This window comes from Suricata suricatta, chromosome 1, assembly GCF_006229205.1.
Source record: "Suricata suricatta isolate VVHF042 chromosome 1, meerkat_22Aug2017_6uvM2_HiC, whole genome shotgun sequence".
In the NCBI taxonomy this organism is placed as follows: domain Eukaryota; kingdom Metazoa; phylum Chordata; class Mammalia; order Carnivora; family Herpestidae; genus Suricata; species Suricata suricatta.
Window position 1 is genome coordinate 19,374,946 of NC_043700.1, and position 20,491 is coordinate 19,395,436.

At 40.2% G+C, this 20,491-nt stretch overlaps 1 protein-coding gene across 7 annotated transcripts in view; it reads left to right on the forward strand.

Moving 5' to 3' along the window:
• MTUS1 (microtubule associated scaffold protein 1) overlaps positions 1–20,491 on the forward strand; it is a 116,111-nt gene that overhangs the window by 45,038 nt on the left and 50,582 nt on the right. For 4 of the 7 annotated variants that reach the window (XM_029934996.1, XM_029935006.1, XM_029935013.1 and 1 more), the window contains 2 exons: positions 723–857; positions 5,323–5,361. In XM_029934996.1, coding sequence (XP_029790856.1) covers positions 723–857; positions 5,323–5,361 — 174 coding nt within the window. Of the gene's footprint in view, positions 1–722; positions 858–5,322; positions 5,362–19,664; positions 20,063–20,491 lie in introns of those variants that run through there. The other 3 variants (XM_029935023.1, XM_029935042.1, XM_029935053.1) reach the window with 2 other exon arrangements.

Below are 20,491 nucleotides of genomic sequence, written 5' to 3' on the forward strand. Positions count from 1 at the left end.
TGGTGAACTGTAGTAGGACCCAGAATTAGACCGCAGCCTAAACACCGTTGGTTAGCATCTTCGTTTCTGCAAAAGTTCTGGGTCTAGTCATTCTCTTAATACGGGGAAACAATTTTTTTTTTCCCTGAGAGGGTTCCTGTGTGAGTAGAGAGGAAAGATTGACGTGTCACTTACAAGATGTTTTTCATTATTTTGGTGGGATTTGCTTTTCTGTTTTAGCTTTATGACTCAGGCACCTTGTCCCAGGGCAGATGAGGGAGTTAACCTCCGGGCTGTAGTCAGGAAGGATCCGAACCAGGTCTCATCCTTGTTACCCTCACTGAGTTGATACACTATTGTTTGCACATTACTAACACAGCTGGCCGCCAGTGTTCATTAGGATTAGATTATTGGCACATCTGCCTTGTCCCCGTGGAGATGGTTGCTCTTCATTGCTGCACCTTGGGCGTGCTTATTACACGGCACAGATGGCCATGTGATTTATCTTCCAACTTTTATTTGGGGTGAAAACTTGGCTGGACAAGACACCTAAACCTGGATTATGCCAGGATGCGTGGTAACTGTCGCTAACGCACTCCCTTCCTATTCCCATTATGTGGTAATAATTGCATATTGTAGGGTCTTCGTGAGCCCTTGTTGCTTCAAGGGGAAAGGAATAGATTGTGGAAAATTGATGCTGCATTTATCTAGAAAATAAATTGTACTCTTCTGTGTTATTACAGCCGGGAATGCCACTGTCATCAAGTATGAGGAAAAACCTCCCAAACCAGTATTTCAGAATGGTTCCTCAGGATCTTTATATTTGAAGCCTTTGGTTCCCAGAGCTCATGCCCACTTACTAAAAACGCCTCCAAAAGGTATGTTCCTCATTGCAGAGAAAAGAGGAAAAAGAATGCTTTTTAAGTGCTTACCCTGTAGGAAGTCCAATTTTGGCAACTAGGCTCATGGCATATTGAACAGTTACTTACAGTCTCCCTGAAAAAGGGCACATAATACATTTTACCACCAAGGGAGCCCTTCTTCAAAGAGTTGGTAGGTTCTGCAGTTAAAACTCGATGCATATAAATCAGGAGATAGAGCACAGGAATCAGGTGAAAATAATTAAGATTTCCAGGGTTAAATTATTTGAAGATCATGATCTGGAACAACGAGTTAGAAATACATAATTTACTTCCCCACTTTGGTCCAAACCGTGTCCCCCGCCCTTTCTCTTCTCCTTTTTTACATTACTCGCTTAGTAATTGCCGTGGCTACAAAGAATAACTTTAAGGTTTATAAAATATGTGGTACATATTTAAAAAGAAGTGTTTTCATGAAGCTTTATCACCAAGTCTAAAGTGGGTCTGAACCACATTAGAAGGTGGGTTAGTGTTTAGTGAATTGAAAGATTTCTTACCTGAAAGAAATATGAAGGAGAAACGTGACTGTAATCTCTGATCATATTAGAGGTGGGGTTTGCTAGGGTTTTGTTTTTGTTTTTTTAAGAAAAGTATTTTATTTACACCACTAGTAGATCCCAGCTACTCTAGTTCCTCTGGGCTATAATCATTTTATCCATGACAGGGAAAATATCTTCCAGTATTTCAGTTTTAGCAGAATAAAATTGCTTAGTTACAGAGTAAGAAGCAATTAATGATTTGGGGACAAAATTAAAAATATGCACATACATTACCCTAATACGTAGGTTAAGATACATCTAACAAGTTTTCTTGATTTTCATTAGTCATGAAAACAAAGGACAAATGGATCGCAAATGTTTTCTTTATAGACAATTTCAATTAGAAAATAATAGTTTACTGAAAGCACTACTGTGGTTTGTGTGAGTAAGAAGTATTCAAAACTGGGCAGACGACGTATCGTCAGATATAACTGAAGAGTATTTGCCTCAATGACACCATTTACAGGCAGTAATTAGACTTTTGCGCATCTCAGTTTTATCTTAGGTTCAAGGCAAATACAAGTCAGGAGGTTATGATCCTAAGAGATCTTTTTTTTGAGCCCAGAAGAATTAGCCTTTTGATTTGATAATCTCTCTACCATTTTTTTTTCTTTTGAGAGCGAGAGAGAGTGCCAGTGGGATAGAGTGGCAGAGGAGGAGAAAGAGAATTTTAAGCAGGCTCCTGCTCAGTGCGGAGCCTGACTCAGGGCTCAGTCCCACAACCCTGAATCATAGACCTGAGCTGAAATCAGGAGTTGGACACTCAACTGACTGAGTCACTCAGGCACCCCTAATTCCTCTACTTTTTTTTTTTAAAGGTTAATTTTTGAGAGAGAGACAGAGCATGAGGGAGGGGGGACAGGGGCAGAGAGAGAGAGGGAGACACAGAACCCAAAGCACACTCCAGGTTCTGAACTGACAGCCAAGGGCCTGATGCAGGGCTCAAACTCACAAACCATGAGATCATGACTTGAGCCAAAGTCGAACACTTAAGTGACTGAGCCACCTGGGTGCCCCCCATTCCTCTACTTTTAACAATGACTGAATGTGGCAGTAGACACAGTGGCACACACACACGCCTTTTAATATTGAGGAAACACAGACGCAGGGCCCTCCTGTATTCCATCAACCACAAACAGCTGTTGCATTTCCTCCAGTTTTTTCCCTCTGCATAAATAATGGTTTTGGTTTTGTTTTAGGAAAACTCAGGGCATAATGCATACAGTCTCAGGGCACCGGGGTGGCTCAGTCGGTTAAGCATCTGATTCTTGATTTCGGCTCATGGTTTGTAAGATCTGAGCCCCATCTCAGGCTCTGCACTGTTATCATAGAGCCTACTCAGGGTTCTCAATCTCTGTCTCTCTCTCCCCCTCTCTCTCTGTCCCTCCCCTGCTCATACTCATTCTCTCTCTCAAAATAAATAAACCTAAAATAATGTGTATACTCTGCTGTGTCTTGCTTTTTATTAATTTAGTGAAGTATGGGGCACCTCAGTGGCTTAGTCGGTTAAGCATCTGACTTTGGCTCAGGTCATGATCTCACGGTTTGTGGGTTTGAGCCCCGCCCTGGGCTCTGTGCTGACAACTCAGAGCCTGGAGCCTGCTTCAGATTCTGTGTCTCACGCTCTCTCTGCCCCTCCCCCACTCGTCCTCTGTTTCTGTCTCAATAATAAATAAAAACATTAAAAAAAATTTAGTGGCATATCACAAGAGCCTCTTCTTTTTAAATGGTTATTTTCCAATTCCATGGTTGTGGACAATTTCTGACTCTTACTATGGCATGTGGTACTGAGGTGAGCGAACATTTTTGAATGTAAGCATTCGTCACTTCAGATTCTAATTACTTCTATGAGCTATCCCTGGAAGAGGAGTTACTGGTTAAACTGTATGAATCCTGCTGAAATGGTTAATATGTTACTCAGGACTTTTCCAGAAAGATGTTCGTCTCTCATAGCAGTGTGAGAGCGTCCATTGCTCATCCTCAACGTGTGTGTGTGTGTGTGTGTAGAGTCCTCTAGTGACTTGAGGTTCATCACCTAGCAAGTGTTTGTCAGTGCTTTCTCTTCTCTACACTATTGAAGAGAAAATAGGCATAAATATGGGCAAAAAAGATTCTTCAGCATGCCTTCAGGTTCTTATCTGTCCACGGTCTTATATAAGTTTCTAAAGCATCAGACGACCATTGCTAGGACGACATTCCTACCAGAATGACATTGGTTTGGGAATCTGCGGTTTTTATTGATGACGAGAAAGCCCCAACATCTACAACATACACCAGTAACTTAACAGTGGCATCAGGTGTCAAAATTTTATCCCAGATAACTTGCAGAGAATTGAAACTTCATGATTCCACTGATAACTGTATAGAATAGGGCACTGCAATTTGCTAAAACGTCTGGCTATTGAATTTGCAAGCTGTTGTGTCACACAGTGTTTACTTACGTGGGAATGAATGTAAGTAATCTCTTGAGATGATGGCGTCTGTAAAACTCCGCAGATAGAATGTGGCAGCCACTCCAGCCATCTGCAGAGGATTATGCTGTAGAAATGATAATCTCTGGTCAAGTGGAAGCACTTCTGGTTTTCTTGTAGTGGCTGATCTTGTAGCTCTGCACCTGTTACCACCACTTGTATTTTTTTTAAGCTTAATAATGTGTAATTGACAAATACAATTGTAGTCTTTTTGGTGATTTGATAAACATACACATGGCGGAAGGACCCCCGGTTGTGGTTTCATATTGTGTCAGTTGGAGAAAAAGCTTCAATATTTTTTCCTTTGTGGCTGAATAGCAAGTGAGCTGGATTAATTTAATGCCTGGCAGGTTCAGAAATCACACACTAGTGGCTGTGATTCATAACGTTCTGCCTTCTTTGCTGTGTCAGCAGCGGAATAACATGAAGTGTGTAATATGTGTGTAAGTCCAGCATTGTTGACATTCCCATGCAGCTGTTCTTGGCTGAAAATATTGTCTAGTTCTCCTATCATTTGTGAATATGAATTCATATCACCTTTAAACTATCATTCTTCTATTTGGTAAATCATTTAAAAATTTTTTTAATGTTTGTTTTTGAGAGAGAGAGAGACAAAGCATGACTGAGGATGAGGCAGAGAGAAAGAGGGAGACACAGAATCTGAAGCAGGCTCCAGGCTCTGAGCTGTCAGCACAGGGCCTGATAGAGGGCTCGAACTCATGAACCATGAGATCATGACCTGACCTGAAGTCGGACGCTTAACCGACTGAGCCACACAGGGACCCTTGGGAAATCGTTTTACACCTAGACTATACTTGATAAAGTTGACTGTATTTCAGTGTTGTTTCCCATATGGAACCTAAAATTTAGGTACTGAATTGCTTTTCAAAATATTTTTTTTGTTTCGAAGATGTTTTTTTGTTTTGTTTTCCTTTTGAATATTTTCAGAGGCACCTGAGTGGCTCAGCTGATTAGGTGTCCAAATTCAGCTCAGGTCATGATCTTTCATTTCATGCGTTTCAGCCCCACATCGGGCTCTGTGCTGACAGCTCAGAGCCTGGAGCCTGCCTCAGATTCTGTGTCTCCCTCTCTCTCTGGCCCTCCCCCAATCGCACGCTGTCTCTGTCTCTCAATAATAAATGAATATTTTTGTTAAAAATTTTTATGTCAGGCTCTCTGTTAACAGATTGCTCAGAGCCTGAAACCTACTTCGGATTCTGTGTCTCCCTCTCTCTCTGACCCTCCCCTGCTCACACTGTCTCTGTATGTCTCTCAAAAATAAATAAAAAATACAAAAAGTATAAAAAATTATAAATAAAAATTTTTAAAGAAAATATTTTTAAAATGGGTAATTTTTGTGTGAGAGTTCAATCAAAACATGAGTATTTTACAAATATTTCTTTTACTTTTTAGGTCCATCAAGAAAAAATCTGTTCACAGCTTTTAATGTGGGTAAGTGACAACTTTAAATATGGAGAGAGAAAAAGAATTTTTTTGTAAAGTCATGTTATCGTTGAACGCATTTATATGTACTTAAATTATTTTTCACTTTTTCGTTTAAAATACAATTTCACGTTTGTAGCATAAACTTTACTTGATTATGACTCAGACCAGCACAGGTTAAAACTTGGTCAGCATGATCTGCAAGGTATCTGAGCCAAAAGGATGTTTTATTAATAATAGATAATTTTAGTTTTTTTTTAAATGATTTTTTTAAAAATATGATCTAAAGTGGAGAGTATACGTTTTCTACAGTAAATGTTGTTTTAAAACTTGCTAGTCTCTCATCGCTAAATCTCCATATCAGGTTTAAACACCTTTTGACAGTTCAGCAGCTTAACATTTTTCTGCTCTGTTTCATACTTCTAGTGAACAAACTTGAATCTGTCTCTAAGAGAGCTTGCAGCCTCATCCATTTAAACCATAACTGGGAATCTAAAAGTCTTGTCTCTTGAGAAGCCATAAAGATTCATAAAATGTATTCACTGCAGTTCCTGTATTTGATCTGTAGCCAGTCAGGCCCCCTTCTACCACCTGCATTCTCTTGTTAAATATTCAGTCATAAGACAGCATGGAGCTTCTAACTCCGCTGAAGATTGGGGCGGCAATTTAAGAGGGAGAAAGGGATCCTAGCACATTGAATAAACTTGGTCATGCTTGTGACAGTGTGGAGTGCTCAGGATACAATGGTGAGCCGGAAATGAACAGGGGTCTTCTCTTCAGGAAATTGGGCAGAACGTATAAATTTGCGATGCTGCGTATTTAGATAGTAAAGAAAATAGGGTGGATAACATAATATAGGGAATAATAAATATCCTTTTTCCAAGTTGTGTCCAGTTTCTCAGCTTAATAAGGCAAGGGCATGCGAGGGGATTACATCACAATCATTAACCTTTTCTAAGTTCTTGGGGCGCCTGGGTGGCTCAGTCAGTTAAGCATCCGGCTTCGGCTCAGGTCATGATCTCACAGTTCGTGGGTTCAAGCCCCGCGTCGGACTCTGTGCTGGCAGCTCAGAGCCTGGAGCCTGCTTCGGATGCTGTGTCTCCCTCTCTCTTTGACTTTCCTCTGCTCACACTCTCTCTCTGTGTCTCTCAAAAACATAAATAACCTTTTCTAAGTTCTTAAAGCTAGAGAAGACTCAACCATCCAAAGTGATTGAAATTCTAGAAGTTCCCAGTTGCCCGAGATTTAATATATTTTTACTAAATGTTTTCTGATTTATAAACAACAACTATTCTACACACTTTGAAATTTTTATTTTCTTTTGCTTTAAATTTCTAGCACATCCTGGTATTTGGGAGAAAAAGAGCTAATATGCTATAGAATAACTTTGTGTTAAATATCAGATAACCTTTGGAGCACCTGGGAGGCTTAGTCAGCTAAGAATCCAGTGACCGCTCAGCTTATGATCTCATGGGTCACGGGTTCAAGCCCCATGTTGGGATCTGTGCTGACAACTCAGAACATGGAGCCTGCTTCTGAGTCTGTTTCCCTCTCTCTCTGTCCTTCCCTTGCTCACACTCTGTCTGTGTCTCAAAGATAAATGTTAAAAATTAAAAAAAAAAATCAGATTGCCTTAAATAGGAAGTTAGATGGTATGATAACTATTTAACTGAGAAACTTGCAGATGTTTTCCAAAGTGACTGCAGCATTTTATCTGTCCACCACAGTGTATGAAGGGTCTAGTTTCTTCACTTTGTTGCCGACACTTGACTTTTGTCTTTCTCTATTATGGCCATTTTAATGAGTATGAGATGGTATCTCACTGTGGTTTTGATTTGCATTTCCCTGATGGATAATGATGTTGAGCCTTTTTTCACTCTTTTTTTAGGGCTAATGTTCTGTGTGTGTGTGTGTGTGTGTGTGTGTGTGTGTGTGATATAATATATATATATTTGTGTGTGTGTGTGTGTGTGTATAGTAAACTAAGTGGGTTTAGTTTATTGATTTATGTGTCTATTTTTGGGCCAGTACTACACTGCTTTGATTACTGTAGCTTTGTAGTATAGTTTGAAATCTGGGAGTGTGATATATCCCACTTTGTTCTTTTTCAAGATTGCTCTGGCTATTTGGGTTTTTTGGTGGTTCCATACAAATTTTAGGATTATTTATTCTAGTTTTATGGAAAATGTTATTGGTATTTTCATAGGAATTGCATTGAATCTATAGGTTGCTTTGCATGGTATGGACAGAGTACAGGTTTTCACTGCATTCTGTGGGTTCTGCAGTGTTGTTTTCCCATTTTCTTTTGTCTCAAGGTATTTTGTTTATTTTCTCTTTGAGTTTTTCCTTGACCCATTGGTAACAGGTTGTTTATCCTCCGCATATTTGCATCTTTTACAATTTTTTTCTAATTTTTCTCCTAGTTCCATGCTGTTTTGGTTGGAAAAGATTTCTATATGATTTCAGTCTTCTTCAATTTATTGAGACTTGGTTTGTGACCTAACATGTGATCTCTCCTGGAGAATGTTCCATGTGCCCTTGAAAAAATATGTATTTTGCTGATATTGGATGGAATGTTCTGTATGTATCTGTTTAGTCCATCTGGCTTAATATGTCATTTCAGGCTACCGTTTCCTCATTGATTTTTGCCTGAGTGATATCTACTTATGTAAGTGGAATGTTAAAGTCCCGTACTTCTGAGGTGCCTGGGTGACTCAGTCGGTTAAGTGTCCAGCTTCGGCTCAGGTCATGATCTCATGGTTTCTGGGTTCGAGCCCTGTATCAGACTCGGTGCTGACAGCTAGCTCAGAGCCTGGAGCCTGTCTTCAGATTCTGTGTGTCTCCCACTCTCTCTGATCCTCCCCTGCTCATGCTGTCTCTCTCTCTCTTTCTCAAAAATAAATAAAACATGAAAAAAAATTTTAACAAGCCCCATACTCTTGATACTGTTATTAGTTTCTTCATTTATGTCTGTTAATATTGGCTTTGTCTATTTAGGCACTCCTATGTTGGTGTAGAGATGTTTATAATTGTTAACTTGTTTTTGTTGGATTGAACCCTTTATCATTATGTAATCCCCTTCTTTGTTAGTCTTTGCTGTAAATTCTACTTTGTATGATAGAAGTATTGCTCTCAATTTTCTTTGTTTCTGTTTGCATGGCATATTTTTTTCCTCCCTTCACTTTTAGTTTGTGTGTCTACATTGAAAGGGAATCTTTTGTAGGCAGTATATAGATAAGTCTTGTTTTTTCATCCTTTCAGCCAGTCTGTGTCTTTTGATTTGAGCATTTAGTCCATTTACATTTAAATTAATCATTGAAATGTATGAATTTATTGCAGTTTTGTTGTTTTCTGGCTATTGTTGTGGTTCTTTTCTATTGCCTTCTACTTCTTTTGCTTTCCTCCCTTGTGTCTTGGTGATTTTCTTTCGTCTTATGTTTGGATTCCTTTCTCTGTCCTTTTGGGGTATCTCTTATTGGCCTTTGGTTTATATATAACACCCTATATATATTTTAGTCTGTATTAAATTGGTGGTTACTTAAGTTGGAACACTTTAAGTACTACATTTCTACTCCCTCTCTCACAATGTTTGATGTACGTGATGTCGTATTTCGTATCTTTGTATTTTGGTAGGCGGTAACTAATTACTGTAAATACACATGATTTCACTGCCTTTGTCTTTTAATCTTGACACTATAAGTGGTTAGCTCATTATTTTTACTATACTTTTGCTTTTACCACTGAGGTTTTTTTCTTTCATTGTTTTCTTCTGGTCGTGGCCTTTTCCGCTTAAGGAAATCTAACATTTCTTGTAAGGTCAGTTTCGTGGTGATGAATTTTTTTGACTTTTGTTTGGGAAACTTTAATCTCTCTTTCAACTCTGAATGATGATCTTCCTGGGAAGAGTCTTCTGGTTGTAGGTTTTTTCCTTTCAGACTTTGAATATAGTATGCCACTCCTTTCTAGCTGGCAGTTTCTCCTGAAAAGTCAGCTCATAATCTAATAGTAGTTCCCTTACGTGTAACTAATTGCTTTTCCCTTGCTGCTTTCAAGATTTCTTATCTTTCTTTCTTTTTTTTTTTTTTAAGATTTTATTTTTAAGTAATCTCTACACCCAGTGTGGTACTTGAACCTACAATCCTGAGATCAGGAATTGCATGCTCTACCCATTGAGCCAGCCAGGTGCCCCTCCTTACCTTTCATTTTTGACATTTGAATTATTAATGTGTTTTGTTGTTGACCTCTTCCGACTCATCTTATCTGGGGCTTTCTGTCCTTCCTGGACCTGGATGTCTGCTTCCGTCCTCACGTTAGGAAGTTTTGAGAGCCATTATGTCTTCAAATATATTTTCTGTCCCTCTGTGTCTTTTCTTCTTCTGGAGACTGAGAACACAAATGTTAGGACCCTTGATGTTATCCCAGAGGTTTCTTAAAGTATCCTCAATAATTTTTTTTTTAACCTTTTGCTGTTGAGCTTGGATCATTTCTACTACTTTGTCTTCCAGGTCACCAATCTATTATTTTACATTCTCTAATCTGCTGATTCACTCTAGTGTGTTTTTCATTTCCATTATTGTATTCTTAGCTAGGATTGTTTTTAATATACTCTATCTCTTGTTGAAGTTCTCGGTCTATTCCTTTATACTTGCTTAGACACGTTTGTTTATAATCATTATTATTTTGATCTCTTTATCAAGTAGGTGGCTTATCTTTGTTTCATTTAGTTCTTTTTCTGAGGTTTTTGTCTTGTTCATCTATTTGGAATATATTCCTGTCTCCTCATTTTGCCCGACTCTGTAGAAAATGTGTTGTGGGGCCCAGAAACCCAACCCCCCACCCCACCTCCCACCTGCCAACTGCCCTGGTCACCAAAACGAGGCCCTCCATGTGCCTCCTTGTTTGGGTTGTGTGTTCATTCCTCTTTCATCGGATCATTGCTCTTGTGGGTAAACTGCAGTGTGGAGCTGGTCCTCCCCCAGTTCGTGGTGGGAGCTGCTTTGGAGGGGGCACCATTCTGCCTGAGGCTCCCAGTTGCATGTTCCAGATAGAAGCACCTTGGGTGGTGGTGGGGAGACTTGTCCCAACTGGGGCCTCCCGGTGGGTGAGGTGGGGCCGGAGCCACTTTGGAGATGTGTTGAACAGGGCCGATCCACAGGGGAGCACTGGGGCAGGGCAAGTGGTGCTAGTAATGTTGATGGAGAATGTCAGAAGCAGTCTCCACCAGTGTTGGGCCAGCGACCCAGGAGGGCAAAAAAATGGCACCCACTAGCACTTCCATTCTGGAGAAAGTTCCTACAATCCCTGCCTCTTCAGCGCATGTCTTAAAGTCTGCAAGTCTCTTTCATGTATGGCCCAGGTGCTTTTCAACGGCTGTTGCTTTGCTGTGTCTCAGAGCAGGTAAGTTTGTGTACAGGCCTTTGAAGAATGGAGTCTTGGTTTTCTGCAGACCTCCAGCTCTTGTGGAGTGTAAGCCCCACGGATTTTCAGAGACAGCTGTTACAGTGACTTGTTTCCTGCTGCCAGGTCCCTAGGGTGAAGGTGCTCAGTGTGGGACTCGAACCCCTTGCTCCTCAGGAAGGATCTCTGAGGCTGTGATAACCCTTCTGCTTGTGTGCTGCTGTGCTGGAGGTGTGGGTCCCACACAGATTGTGTCTCTGCTCCTCTCTTCTGCTTGATGCTGCTTTTCCTTTCTTATCTCTGGCTGCAGAAGAGCTGTTCTGCTAGTCTTGAGGGCATCCTCCGAGAGTTACTGTATATGCGGTTGAAGCCTTGTGTGTCTAGGGGAGGAGGTAAGCTTGGATCCCCCTCCTTGGCCACTGCGATCTTCTCTCTGCCTAAGATGTTCTGTGGGAGAAGGCACTGCTTGATGCAAGCTCATGGTTATGTATGCCTATGTTTTCTTAGAAGATCTTCATATCTTCAGCTCTTGGGCTTAGGTCTGTGATCCCTTAATTTTTCTCAATGAAGTAGAGGGTCCAATCTCATTCTTTTGCATATAGATATCCAGTAGTTCCAGGACCATTTGTTGGAAACACTAGTCTTTCCATCGTTGAAATATCTCAGCACCTTTGTTAAAAATAGTTGCCTATAAATGTGAGAATTTATTTCTGGACTCACAGATCTGTTCTCTGGATCTGTGTGTCTCTTTGCTGATATGACACTGTTGATCACTGTGGTATAATAAGCTTTAAAGTGTGAGTTTTTTGCCCTTTTGAAGATCTTTTGGCTATTCTGGATCCCTTGAATTTCCATGTGAACTTTCGGGTCTGTGTCAATTTCTGTAGAGAAGTAATCTGGTGTTTTGAGAGATTTGCAATTTGCTAGATTCTGAAAAGTTTAGCAGGTGGAGGTTTAAAAATCTCCCTTAGTTGTGTGTGTGTGTGTGTGTGTGTGTGTGTTTGTGTGTGTGTGTATGTGTGTGTGTGTGGTTTTAAATAATATCTAGATAACTTTATGTCCTGTTTTGTTGCCTCTTAACATGAGTGATCACTTGTAATGACGACTACACTTAGCACGTGCAGCAACTTTTAACTATCCCTCTTGAATATGGGGGCTGCCTCTATCGTCTATGTACGTGATTCTGTGATGGACAGTTCACACTGTGGAAGTTGGGGGGAGTTTCCTGTGACAGATTCTTGAAAGTAACTTAAGTAAATCAAAACTTGGCATATTTGTAGTCCCTTGACTCAGATAACAGAATTGCTTTCCAAAAGCCTCGTATCCATTTATATCAAGATTGCAACAAAAGAGGGTTGGCTTTACCGTACTCCAGTCGACATTGGGTATTATTTTTAAATTGTGGCTAATGTAATAGTGGAAAAGTATATGTCCCTGATTTTGATTTAACTTTTAATCAGTTACTTCAAACCCTTTCATTATCTCATAAGACAATAAAGAGGAGCAGAGAGAGAATACCCTCTTCAGGCATTGAATGTTGGTTTGAATCTTGGTCTTGCCACTTTCTGCTTGTGTCCTGACCTTAGGCTGGTTCCTAAGCCTCTCCAAGTGTCAACTTTCTCATTTGGGAATGCGGAATGTTACGGGAATACTTCCAGGAGAGGAGTAATGTTGACTTCATTGAAGTGTTGTATAAAAAGCTCTCGAAAGCTTCTGCTGCTTCTCAGGATGGTCATGATGTGATCTTTTCCCTTGTTCTTAGGATTCTAGGGGCTTACTCTGAGTTCTTTTGCAGGATGTTGAATTATTTTACATTCATAAAGCAAGCAGGAAAAACGAAATTAAAGTCAAGAACCAGGTCATGGGGCCTAGCTGCTGTAATTTATTTAAAGAGTCTTCTGCTAAAAGATTTTAGCCAGCATTGATTCTAAATAAAACTTGGTTACGATTTATTAGGAAGATGTCTCACATACCACATACTAGAATTACCTTGGTTCTACCGCACGTTAAAGCTGTTTTGGATACAGAAGCCTGAGAGAGGTTTTCATCCAGCCCCCTGATTGTTTTACACAAGATCATCAGGCTCAGGGGCCGCGGTGTCTGCCTTGGAGGTCAGAAAATGCCCCGCATCGTGCATGTTCATTTGCTAAATACAGCACAGTCCCCCTTATTTCCGAGGCTGGGAAACAGAGTTGCCGATCTGCCCCGATGAGGGAATGCTGGCGTGGCCAGGGTTTCCTCTGGTGAGAACAGGGATGAGTCTCTCTTTGATTGTTGGCTTATGATTATAACTTTTATCCTACTTAAAAAGCAGATGCTGTTTTGATAATGTGGTAGACTTGGTGTTTCACCTCAGGGCCATGTATAGACTGTTTAGTAAATCTTGTTGGGACACAGGCTCTCTCTTCTCAGCTGGAGTTAACGTTCCTACTACGTGCACATCTGTTCCGTATCGATCAAAGTTTTAACCAAAAAGTAGAATGATCAGAGCATTAAGAATACAGACTTGGCTAGGAAAGGGCTTTTTCCAGGAACATGAGTATAAAAGAAAAGATGAATGATTATGACAACAGAAGTTTTAGACTTCCCTTTTGTCAAAAACATTAAAAACACAGTGATGGGTGTTAGCCATAAGTAGACTGTATGGTGATTATTCTTCAGTCTATACGAGTACTGAATCATGTCGTTACACCTGAAGCTAATAGGTTCTTCATCAAATATTATAAACAGTATAAACAGCAAACAGGGATGGAGATGTAACACGTTTATTCCATGTAGAGCTCTTCCAAATTAGCGTGTAAAGATGATCCCATAACAGAAAAGTAAAATGGACAGAAAGAAATACAAGGGGTAGGAAATATGAAATAGTGTACAGATTGCTAGCAAAATCTGTGCTGTCCGTGCTCCCACGTTTCCAGGAGCAGCAGCTGGTGTTGGTGAGGGGTGAGGAGCAGGCACCGCACGCGCAGCTCTGAGGCTGTCCCCAGCCTCTCTGCGGGCACTGTGGCCCAGAGGACAGACGTCTCCTGCCCAGGAGTTCCACCTAAAGGGGAAGAGATTGACTCACGTGTTTAATGCCTTTCACATTTGTCTAGAGGGAGGGAAAACTGGAAACAGCCTGAATGATTTAAACAACACCTGTTGTTTAGGTAAACCACCTGTGTAATTAATTATGTTGCCAACATTGTAATAACATTTTGAAGCCTTTGAAAAGTAACCTAGAGGGTTAGTTAATGCCTTAGGAAGATGAGTGGAAAGTTTTTAAGTTTACTAAGTTTATTAAGCTTGTATTAAGTTTAAAAATTGGTTACAGAGCATTATAATGTATAAGTAATTTGACTTTTTTTTAAAAAATATTCTACAGTGAAGATGGGTTTCTGTTTTTTTTAAAAAATTTTACATAGATAAAACCACTTTCATGTTAGGGAGACCAGAGAAATAAAAGGCAACATCACTGATCTTGGAGAGCTTATAATCTTATGGATGGATGGAGGCTGAAATTTTTTGTAATTATTTTATGTGAATCTTAAGATAATTGTTCACAGTACAAGCATTCTTCTTCCTAGTAAGGAAAAGGACATTATGATGGAAAGGTTGAGTGCCGAGTTGAACTTTCTACAACTGGAACAGAGATTTGAATGTGAGACAGTAAAGATTATAAAGAATTATGAAGAAATTGTGGGAATAGTGTTGTGTTCAGGAAAGTAAGGAGATAGACATTCAAACGCATATAGTTGGTGTTAGAGTTTTAGATGAAACTGGATAGAGATATTGGGTCCCTGGTTTAAATATTAATCTTTGGCAGTTTCTTCATGATCATTAACAGAAAACATATCAGTCCTAGCATGGCTGCATTTCTGAGCACCTACGCAGCCCTGCACAGTGGATGCTTGAATCACGTCAACAACCATAGTGTCACTGTTGTTTATTTTTTATTTTTTAAAATGTATTGTTTTTTAATATACATCCAAGTTAATTAGCATGTAGTGCGTAATGATTTCAGGAGTAGAATCCAGGGATTCATCCCCTACATATAACACGCAGTGCTTATCCCAACAAGTGCCCTCCTTAGTGCCCCTCATCCATTTACCCCTTCCCCCCCGCCCACAGCTCCTCTAGCAACTCTGTCTGTTCTCTGTATTTAAGAGTCTCTTGTGTTTTGTCCTCTTCCCTGTTTTTGTATTATTTTTTCTCCCTTCTCTTATGCTCTGTTTTGTATCTTAAATTCCACGTATGAGTGAAGTCTTAGGATATTTGTCTTTCTCTGACTGATTTCACTTAGCATAATACACTCCAGCTCCATCCACATTGTTGCAGATGGCAAGCTTTCATTCTTTGTGATTGCCAAGTAATACTCCCGTGTGTATATATACCATATCTTTTCTATCCATCATCTGTTAATGGACATTTGGGCTCTTTCCATAATATTGTCGATAGTGCTGCTGGAAACGTTGGGGTGCACGTGCCCCTTCAAAACAGCACTCCTGTATCCTTAGGATAAATACCTAGTAGGGCAAGTGCAGAGTCATAAAGTAGTTATTTTTAAGTTTTTGAGGAAACCTCATACTGTTTTCCAGAGTGGCTGCGCCAGTTTGCATTCCCACCAGCAGTGCAAAAGGGTTTCCCTTTCTCTGCATCCTCGCCAGCATCTCTTGTTGCCTCAGTTGTTAATGTTTGCTGTTCTCACCGGTGTGAGGTGGGATCTTACTGTGGTTTTGATTTGTATTTCCCTGATGATGAATGATACTGCGGTCTTTTCAAGTGTCTGTTAGCCATCTGGATGTCTACTTCTGCCCATTTCTTCACTGGCTTATTTGTTTTTTGGGTGTTGAGGTTGATAAGTTCTTTATAGATTTTGGATACTAACCCTTTATCTGCTATGCCATTTGCAAATATCTTCTCTCATTCTGTCGATTGCCTTTTAGTTTGGATAGTTGCTTCCTTTGCCGATAACTTTACTGTTCCTTAATTGGAGTCTGATTAAACACACATGCATGCACGCACACACGCACTTTCACAGACTGCAATGCAATGTGTGGTTCTTGTTTGGATATCCTGTAACACTATAACATAGTCATGTGCCAAACACTTATATCATCCATAGCACATCTTTTTTGTTTTTAAACCTTGCTAAGACTTTCCATAATTTTTTAATGGCTTGGCATTATTTGTGTCATTAATGGAAACTCAGCTTATTCTGTTGGCTTTTTATAAAGGTATTGTGTCATTTCAACTTACTTAAAAGTCTGGGGTTTTTTTTGTTTTTGGTACTGTGATTTTTTTTAATGGGAAAATATAGATACGTATAGCAGAAAAGTTGAAAATCCTGCCTATTCCAACTCAGAGGATTGCTGACATTTTTGTATACTTCCTTCAACATTTTTTATTCTTTAAAGTTGAGATCCTGCTATACATTTAATTTTAAATCATGGTTTTGTCCACACTGAGATACCACCTCACACCAGTCAGAGTCGCTAAAATGAACAAATCAAGAGACTATAGATGCTGGCGAGGAGGTGGAGAGATGGGCACCTTCCTACACTGTTGGTGGGAATGCAAACTGGTGCAGCCGCTCTGGAAAACAGTGTGGAGGTAACTCAAAAAATTAACAACAGAACTCCCCTATGACCCAGCAATAGCACTGCTAGGGATTTACCCAAAGGATACAGAAGTGCTGATGCATAGGGGCACATGTACCCCAATGTTCATAGCAGCACTTTCAACAATAGCCAAATCATGGAAGGAGCCTAAATGTCCATCAAATGATGAATGGATCAAGAAGATGTGGTGTGTGTGTATATATATATATATATATATACACACACACACACACACACACACACACACACACACACACACACACAAAATGGAGTACTACATGGCAATGAGAAAGAATGAAATCTGGTCATTCGTAGGAAAGTAGATGGACCTCAAGGGTGTCATGCTAAGCAAAATAAGTCAGGCAGAGAAGGATAGATACCATATGTTTGCATTCATAGGTCTGAGAGGAGAGACCTGGCAGGGGACCATGGGGAGAGGAAGGGGGAAAGAGAGTGGGGGAGAGTGAGGGACACAAATCATGAGAGACTACTGAATACTGAAAACGAACCATGGACTGAAGGGGGCGAGGGAGGGAGGGGGAGGGGGGAAGGGGGGATGGTCGTGGAGGGGGGCACTTGGGAGAGTGTGGGGAGAAGCACTGGGTGTTCTATGGAAACAATTTGACAATAAACGAAAACGATTAAAAAAAAAAAAGTGGGTCCAGAGGGTTAGACCGCTTTTATAAATAAGAGAACGTGCCCCTAGAAGGGCAAATGATTAAATGTGTGCCAAAAAAAAAAAAATCATGTTTTTTTTCCTTCACTTAACATCCTAACACAAATTTTGCTGCCATTCATAAAAACTTGTCTTATTCCTAATTTTTAGTAAAATTGTTCTTAGGTACCAAAAGTTTCTTAAATTTTTCCTTCTTGCTCTTGATGATCCTTACACATTGTCTTCAATTAGGAATTTATGTAATAACAAAGATGGGCACTTTAGATACTTCGGTAGTTAGCCGTTAACTACAGAAGCTACAGCTAATGTACAAGTGCTCATGGCTGATCAAATAAGTAATCAAAGAACCTTTTTCAGCCAGTTTTTAAATCCATGCTTCCCTGTCCACCCTTCCCCAAAGAATATGTGTTATAAAATTAGTTGTAACTCCACACTAACCGCTCATTCATATATTTAAAAGGGTGAACACAAGGGCGCCTTGATGACCCAGTTGATTGAGCGATGGACCCTTTCAGCTCAGACCATGATCCCACAGTCAGGGGATGGAGCCCCGCGAGGGCTCCGTGCTGACAGAGCAGAGCCTGCTTGGGATTCTCTGTCTCTTCCTCTTTGCCCCTCCTCTGCTCGTTCACTCTCTCGTCTCTGTCTCTCTGTCTCTCAAAGTAAATAAACAAAAAAATTACCAAAAAAAAAAAAAAAAGAAAGTGACTACGTATGACGTGTTTAGGGGAGTGCCTGGCACACAGATTAAGAGTTGGCTGTTAACTGGTGGTGAAAAGGCTGCTGCCCCTCTGCTTTGGCTCACTTGTGCTAGATCGCCACTAGGGGGCAGACTATGTTGGGAAAGGAGTGCAAACCCCGCTGGAGCTGTAGTATAACTTCGTGGGGGGGGGTGGTGCAGGGATGGGGGGGTACCTGACTGCATGAGCAAGAACCAGTCTTTCTCCCTTGACTTTCCGACTAGCACTTATGCTTTTCATTCTTGGAATTCCTTGTTCTGCTGTTGTAAAAGATCATTAGCGACGTTTACTATGTGGTATAGTAGTAGAGTTAAAGTAATTTAGTGTAGTTAAGGTAAAAATTTCAATGAACAGAATTGGTGTTAGGTTGCCAGTTTCTTCTTATGGATCATCTAGGCTAAAAGATTTCCCTTTAAACCAGGATAACTTCGAGTTTACTGTTACTTAACAAGCGAAAAAAAACACAACCCCTCCAAATAAAACTACATGACATCCAAAATGGGGTGGGATAGGTCTGTTTCTAATGCCCATACTTATTTTTATTTTATTTATGATTTAATGATATTTTAGTTGTTACAGGTTTCTTGGGAGAAGGTGGAGGGATGTGGGTATGGCTTACTAATGTGCAGAACCTGGAAAAAGGGTGTTGTTCAATAAGTAACTGTGATCATGTGAAAAGTCAACATCTCATTATAGCTTTTTTTTTATTATTAATTCCTTGGTTATTTGTGCCTCCATTGCCAAGGGTGCAATGTGTTTTTGAGATCCATCCTGTGCGTATTAACAAGTTGTATCTTTCCCACAGCTAACCCCTGGCAGGTAATTGAGTTTGTGTTGACAGCCTCTCAGATGGCTGGCTCCAGGGTTGAGGAAAGAGGGAGAGGGAATTATTGAGTTTCTTTCCTGCCCGTCTCCCTCCTCACACCCTAAATGCTCTGTAGGTTTTCTAAAACAGTAGCTGTTCCCTGCATCTACTGCTAGCCCTTAATAGGGTTATTTACAGCTAACAATTTCCACATTTATTTCCACTACTAAGTCTTGTTTTCTAAGGAAATCTTGGAAACAACCATAGATCATTTTTTACACATTGTTTTTTTAAATTAAAAAGTGTTAAATGTTGGGTTATTCCTAGTTATTAATGACATGACCTTTCTTTAAGTGAGGACGCTGCCTGTGCACTTCTGCCCATACCTTCATGTGTTTTGAGTTTTTGCCATCATATTTTAATGTCCTTTTATGAAACTACTCTACCAAAATAAACATTTAACAGATGCCAGTAAACCTAGTTTGTGCATCGTCTGAAACATTACTATGAGAGGCCACTTGATTTTCCGTTAAATGCAAGTTGTAAAGCGCTAACCACAGTCTTCGGAATGTGGTCCAGTTAGTTTTATGCCCCTGAAACTATTATATTACAACCGGCAGAGAAACTGCATTCACCTTGTTTTGTTGATTATCAGTGGGGTCCTCAGAACATGACTATTAACACTGAGCTATAACCTTTTATCAATCTGTCATTAACAGACATTTTATTAATTGAAACTGGGAACACTTCTTACTTGAAGCCATTTAAAAAAAGTGTATCCAAGGTATCTGGTTTATATGTAGATTTATATACAAAATATTTGGGAAAATATCATTAGTGTGAATATAATGATAACTTTTTAATCAATATAGATTACTGTGATGTTAATTTTCTCCTTAATCCCAAGTAAACATTAGGTACTCAGAGTAGTGACTGTCCCTTACCAGTCTCCCAAGTAGTTAGAGAATCCGTGACATTACTGGTTGTTATATAAAGCTCCTGAGACCACCCCCTTTCCCCTCCCCTTTACCATCCCTGATGAAAACCATAACAAACCCTCAAGCATGTGCAGTGTGATGTAACAGAGGCGCCTGCCGGCTGCTGGATCCGCTAAGAGGAGATTTTATTCAGAGGAGGAGTGTTGTTTGGGTAACATCTGGAAGTGAAAACGGAAGCCAGGAGCCCTTGGAGAGCTCGGGTTGTTTTTTTTCCCTCTTTTGTGTATGTGCAGTGGAGTGACATTTGCTATGCAGGCATGTTGTCTCCCGCTGTGACTTCTTGGCTTTGAAGAGCACCGACTTTAAAAAGACAGTATGTGACAGAGCCTGGAAGCGGTTTCTTCTGCGAAGTCTTTTCACCCGCTCTGAAGACATGTTGTTGTCTCCCAAATTCTCCTTATCCACCATTCACGTGCGACTGACTGCCAAGGGGTTGCTCCGAAATCTTCGCCTTCCTTCAGGGCTCAGGAAAAGCACTGTTATTTTCCATACAGGTTTGTCTTGCGTGCATCTCTGTTTAGCGTTGCGTAGGGGACATCTGGATTAACGTGCAGCTGCTTATCAGAAATTTTCTACAGAGATAAAATAATTGAGGAAAGAAAGCTCTAATGAGAGAACGAAGCTTTGTAAAAATCAGCTCTTTGCCCTTAACGTTTCACCGCATGAGCATATGATACTTCTACTGAGTTTAAGCGGATGTGTGCTTGGTTGTTGTTTTTCTTTATATAGAAAGCAGAATTGTTGTCTTGATGCTTCCCTAGCTCTTTTCTGACCCCAAACCCGTGAAAATCAGCACCTGTTAAATTACATTGTCCTTCAGATGATTTTGGAAATGGGACATAGGTAAATTAATGTTTCTTTTATCCTTAAAGAAGGAGATGAAGTGAGGGTTCTGTAGTTTTTCATTCTGCATTTTCTCATGG